We start from the raw sequence: 6,268 nt of genomic DNA, 5'->3' as shown, positions 1-6,268 counted from the left end.
ATTCTCACTCCCATTTCCGTCTGAGCGGAGCAGGGTCTCACTGCAATGTGCGCACATATTCTTCTGTCGATCCAGCTTGCTCTGTTTTAAACTTTTCTCTGCATCGAAAACCATCTTTCTCCCTCGAGCCGAGTAGACAGGCATTAATGCCGTCGGCCGTCTGCATTCAAGCAGGTTAATACCCTGCTGCTCGTGGTACCATCGGACACCGTAGGCATGCCACCTGCCCACGTGATGGTGCGTGCCATTACCATATCCCCTATGCACCCGCATCCGGGATGATGAAATCCTTCTTCACCAGAGAGATGCAGTCATTGTTGAGCTTATCATCTTCTGAGGTATCCAGTAGACCTGCAAAGTAAAGAATACAGTGGGAAGCACCTTGGTTGGCTAATCTATCAGCCACCTTGTTCGCTATTCTTCGTACGTGCTTGAACGTTAAACTTTGGGGAGTTTGTAGCTTTTCCTCCATAGATTCCAGCCTGCTTAATAGTCTCCAGCTTGTGGCGACCTTGACCGCGGGCATACTTGCCTGGATTCTTTGGGCAGCACTGATAAGGATTAAGGAGTCTCCTTCTACTTCCAAAGGGAAGTAGTTATTCTGTTCTGCAAGGCATAAGCCCCTCCATAAGCCTTCTAATTCAGCTACATTATTAGTATCTTTACCCAACGAGCCATAGAAAATCTGCATTATTTCCCCTGTGTGATTTCGAAAGAGTCCTCCATAACCCGCGAGCCCCGGATTACCTTTGGCTGCCCCATCGAAGTTTAACTTATAGGTGGCATAAGCTGGAGGTGACTTGCTGGAAGGAGAGGCGCTGCTGTTAGAGGATCGGGTGCCTTCTTTCTGTATCGCTGAGAGGTTTATGTTCCAAGCCTTCAGGATCCGGCATTCCAATGGGGAGTCTGGCATATCCGCATCTGTCCAGGATTTGAGGGCCAGAGTTTCTTGCAGCTGTTTGTTGAGGATTAACCATAAGGCTTCAATGGGCCGGGAAGAGTTGTTGAAAATTTTGTGGTTTCTTTCTTTCCAAAGAGTCCAGTATATGAATCCTGGTAAGAGTCTCCACAGAGAGTTGAGAAGCTGACTCTTGAAGGGGGAAGTAACCCAATTCCTTAAGTTCTCGGCTATGTCTTCTGTTCTGGCTTCTGATCTCATGTTACAGCTCTCAACTTTCCTCCATATTTTCTCAGCTAGCGGGCAGGTTTCCATGAGATGTCCGATTGTCTCAGAGTGAATATTGCAATTCGGGCATCTTGATGGCCCCACGAATCCGCGCTTTACCAGGTTGTCCCAAGTGAGTATTCTTCTTTTGCTGAGCAGCCATAAGAAAGTGGAGATTTTGGGCCAAATTCCTGGTTGCCAAATCTTTTCCCAGATTTGGTCCTTGTTGAGCTGGTTTCCAGTGTATCTGAGCTGGTGGGCTTCTTTAGTGGTAAATGTACCTTTATGCTTATGGCCCCATCTAAGGCGATCCTGTAGAGTGGAGTATCGAATTTTCCTGAATGATAATTCTTGCTCTATGTCCTCATATGTTTCTCCTTGCCAATCATTTTGCCAGAGACTGGCCTTCTTCCAGTTTCTGTAGTCGGTGCTTGCAGAATGTTGCCAAAATTGATTGACTTGAGTGAGGTGTGCTTGCTGCATCTGCTCTTGCCAGAAAGGCTTGTGAAATACTGTGGCAAGCTTGGGGAGCTGCTGCCACGAGTCCTCCCAAAATCTTGTTGTAGTACCGGAATGTATTTCCCAGAAACTATGCTCTTGAATGAATTTGCTGTGAGGTTTCGCTGCGTTCCATATAGGTGATCCTTGAGTAGTGGAGTTGATTCTAATTAAATCATTCCATTGACTGCCTGGTGCATATTTGGCTTGCCATAGTTTGGCCCATGGTGCGTTGGGCTTAGTGATCCAATTCCACCACATTCGAGCTCCCATATTATTGTTGCTCTGTAAAGGGTCTCGAAGTCCCACGCCTCCATCAGCTTTGGGTTTGCAGACATCTTGCCAATTTACGAGCGCCCATTTTCTGTTCAGGCCAGAAGATCCCCAGAGGAAGTTACGCTGGAGATTGCGGATAGATTTAAGAGCCCATTTAGGTGCGGCCAACAGTGAAAAGAGGTACAATGGCATGGCTTGAAGGACCGATTTGATCAGGACTAGCCTGCTGGCAATATTGAGAGCTTGGAAGGTCCAAAGGGAGAGTTTGGATTCAAGCTTATCTAAAAGAGTCTGCCAGGAGGAGTGTTTGATAGCTGCAGCAGCCAGGGGGACCCCTAAGTAGGTCGCCAGAAGCTTGGAAATAGTGAACTGCAAAATTCGAGCTATGTTCCTTTGAGTGGAGAGGGGGGTATTAAAGAAATAGAGCTGAGATTTCGACGCATTGATGGAGGTACCTGAAGCTTTGGAAAATATAGAGAGCAGGGATTTGAAGACAGAGGCTTCTTGCGAGGATGGGTGGCCAAAGAGCATGGTGTCGTCAACAAATTGTTGGTGGGATTGGGGGGGAAGGCCATGAACAGAGATGCCTTTGAGCATTTGAGTGGAGACGGCTGCCTTTAGCAATCTACCTAGCCCTTCTGCCATAAGAACAAAGAGGAAAGGCGACAATGGGTCCCCTTGTCTTATGCCTCTGGAAGGCCGAAAAGGATGAGAAGGAGAACCATTTAACAGAACAGAAAAGCTTGGAGAGGAGATCAAATTGGTGACCCATCTTGTCCAAGTATGACTGAAGCCAAAAGCTATAAGCACTTTTTGTATATAGTTCCAACTGAGCTTGTCAAATGCTTTGGATAAATCTAGTTTTAGAAGCATACCTGGCTTTTTTAGTATCTTGAGTGAATGAATCACCTCATTTGATAAGACGATGCCATCCATGATTTGCCTCCCTTCAACATATCCTGTTTGTTCCGATGAAATGAGTAAGGGTAGAAGTGGTTTGAGCCGATTTGCGATGACCTTAGAGATAAGCTTGTATATGACATTGCATAAAGCAATGGGTCTATAGCTTTCGGGCTTGCTCGGTTCAGCACATTTGGGAACTAGTGCGATGAAGGTAGTATTGAGGGCTGGAAGAATCCAATGCATGCTTCTTGATTCTTCCACCAGCTCCCAGACCTCTTCTTTGATTAACTCCCAGAATTCATGGTAGAAATTGGCAGTAAAACCGTCTGGCCCCGGGGCTTTTCCGTCCTTGAGCTGGTTCATCGCTTCTTCAATTTCTTTTAGGGATGTGGGCTGAAGTAATTTGTTGTTGTGCTCATCAGTTATTATTCTGGGAATATGTTGTGTGATGGCTCTGATTTCTGCGTCCCTGTTTCCTTCTGGCTCTTTAAGGATGTCTTGAAAGTAATGAGTTAATTCCTTTTCCATGTCTTCGTGGGCTTCGACTCGCTCTCCTTGTTGGTTGTTGATGAATGTGATGTTGTTATACATGCGCCGTTGAAGAGCTGTTCTATGAAAAAATTTGTATTCTTTTCGCCCTCTTTTAGCCAGCTGATTCGTGATTTCTGTCGCCAGTGTATTTCTTCTTGCTTTCTCTGTTCTTCTAATCGATGCCAAAGGATTTGCTCTTGTTGGGACTATTCCTCTATGTGGCTTTCTTTGATGATAACTTGCTGAAGTGCTTCCATTTGCTTTTCCAACCTTTGTCGATCCTCCTGAATGTTGCCAAATTGAGTTTTGTTCCAATTCTTGAGTACTTGCTTTAGGTTTTTCAACTTTTGCTGGAATTGAAACATTTTGGCTCCTTCTGGTGGCCTGTAGGACTTCCATGCCTTTCTACTATCTGCCTGAACTTAGCGTTTGTGAGCCAAAATGCTTCAAAGCGGAAGGGCCTATTGCATCTTGTGCTGGGCCGAGACCATTGAAGCACGATGGGCCAGTGGTCCGAACCTCCGTGTGGCAAAGTTGATGCATTGAAGTCTCCTCCTAGATGGATTGCATTGTCTGAGAGGAGGAACCTGTCAAGCCGAGAGGCAATATGATTGGCACCACTGCGCTTGTTGGTCCATGTGAAAATCCCATTGGTGGTTGGAATGTCCATTAAGTGGTTGTCCTGTATAAAATCTCTGAGTCCTTTGCTATCATTTTCTAATCTTGTTCTTCCCCCTGTCTTCTCCTCCAATGCCTGAATGATGTTGAAATCGCCTCCACTAATCTAGAGCGGGAACTGTCTGTGCTCATTTAAACTGGAGATCGTGTTTAACAGGTCTAATTTCTGTTGAATGCTTTGCGGAAAGTAAACATTGGAAAGGTGCCCGTGTATGTTTGTTCCAATGAGATGAAAGGAAGCTTGAATGAGGAAATGGGTGGCGTGGAAATCGTAAAGATTGAGGATCTGTGGATTCCACAAAATGGCTAATCCACCCGAAGCCCCTGAAGCGTCTACCGACATTGAGCTGCTACCAGCCCAGATCTTGTTTCTTTCTTTGTCCATGGCAATTGTGCTACTTTTGGTTTCTTGAAGAAAAACTATAGAAGGTTTTTCTTGTTGTATCAAGTTCTTGATCATCCTAATTTTTGAGGGACTGTTCAGTCCTCTCACGTTCCAGGAGATAAGCTTCATTGTAAATGGGATGTAGGTTTGTAGTACTTGGTCAGCTTAGGGAATCTCCCTCATTCCATAAGCAATTCCCCCACTGCAATGGTCCTCTGCAAGTCAATTTTGTGCCCCCTCTTCTTGGTTTCTTTGAGATTTTTTTTTATATCCCATTGACTTCCTCCCTGTACGCCTAAATGTTTGTTGTGTTGTACCTTGGCTAGGACTCCTTCCAGCCGATCTATTTGCCAGGGAGGAATAGTATTGTATTCCTTTTGCTTGCAGGCCGTTTCAAGTTTTAAGATGTCGATTCCTTCGAAGATAATGTTCTCCAGATCTTGTTCCATGTTGCTAGGGGTATTTTGTTCATCTTCCTCTATGGTGTTCTGTAAGCTTAGCGCTAATGCTGCATCCATATCCATGTCGGAGGCCAGTTGCTTAGGATCTATTTTTGATTTCCCTTTGCCAGTGGATGGATCACTGGGATCGGTAACCGCCTTTGGAGCATCTTCAGAAGGTGAGAGGGGAGAATGAACAGAGCTGGGTTTAACTGATGGCTTGTGAGTTTGGGGATTAAGGGATGAAGAAGGCTGAGAGTCAGAGTCCAAAGGCTCCCCACTGGGAGATTCTTGGTTGGCAAGAGGCGAAAACTTGTTCCGAGAGTCTAATGTAGTAGAGATTTCAGGGGCTGCCTGATTTTTCTTGGGATGCCGGTGGCGGTTGGGGATTATGGTGAAGCCTTCTGAGTCAGTCTGAGTTTCTGAGGTAAAGGCTTTGGATTGTTGATTAAGAGGGCAGTCCCTGAACAGGTGCCCATGAGCATGGCACTTACGGCAACGAAAAGGGATGTGTTCATAATCAAGAGTTTGATCCCATTCGAAATCTTCGTGAAATAGACTTACTGTGTCTGCCAGAGTCTTGGAAAGGTGCATCTTGACATAGATCCGTGCATAGGAAGTATATTTGCGCTTCTTTGTTTCCTCAGCAACTTTGATGAAGGTTCCCAGTCTATTTCCAATGTCTGCAAGTGTTTCTTCCTTCCAATATTCCACCGGGAGCCCGTACATTCTGATCCATACTGGAGCCCAGCTGAAATCTTCTTTATCAGGGTTAAATCGTGGCTTCCATTCTGTGAGGTACAGTCCTGATGAGTTGAAGAAGTATGGGCCTCCCTCAAATACCTTGGTTTTGTCCTCCAGGCAGTTAAATATGGCCGTGAAGAAGCCTTTTGGACCCAGTTGCAGTGTAACTTGTCCCTTTGGTTTCCACTTTGATTCGATCCAGCCATTCAGGGCTCTTTCTGTCAGCCAGAAGCCCAAAAATTTGCCTATCAGTGCATGGTCCTGCATGTACTGTATTTCTCCATTGATTCAGTGACTGGGCAATTCTATCCTGATGCGCTCTGTCGACTTGGGAATGCATGTAGCCAAGGTCACCTTTGGCTGTGACGAAGAGGCGTTTTGGCACTTTTCAATTTTTGGATCTGTGGCTGCAGTCTGATCTGCAGGGATCTCCTTATCGCTGGACTTCTGTCCTTCTTGCTCTGTTTCACGATTTGTGTCAGGAGGAGTCAGCGGCATACTGTGCATTTTCTCACCGGCGGTAGAGGCATTCGAAGGAGGGGGGGCAGAGCCCACCCCTCCTGCAGGCGTTGCCATGGAAAGCCTTCTGTAAAGGACTGGCGGCTTAACGAGCTCTGTCAGGAACGAGCAGGTAGTAGGGTTCAGAAA

General features: G+C 46.0%; 1 protein-coding gene across 1 annotated transcript; it reads right to left on the bottom strand.

Moving 5' to 3' along the window:
• Nucleotides 1-259: 259 nt before the first annotated feature.
• LOC149141246 (uncharacterized) lies at nucleotides 260-3,772 on the bottom strand. The gene has a single exon (XM_089451197.1). The coding sequence runs from the start codon at nucleotides 3,770-3,772 to the stop codon at nucleotides 260-262; it is 3,513 nt and encodes a 1,170-aa protein (XP_089307323.1).
• Nucleotides 3,773-6,268: the final 2,496 nt, after the last annotated feature.

This window comes from Pinus tabuliformis, chromosome X (assembly GCF_031772625.1).
Source record: "Pinus tabuliformis cultivar Carrire ecotype Pingquan chromosome X, CPIR1, whole genome shotgun sequence".
Classification (NCBI taxonomy): Eukaryota; Viridiplantae; Streptophyta; class Pinopsida; order Pinales; family Pinaceae; genus Pinus; species Pinus tabuliformis.
This window is presented reverse-complemented; position numbering and strand designations above follow the sequence as displayed.

Excerpts from the sequence above, each read along its gene's own strand:
- LOC149141246 (XM_089451197.1), bottom strand. The coding sequence starts at position 3,772 with ATGGAAGTCCTACAGGCCACCAGAAGGAGCCAAAATGTTTCAATTCCA.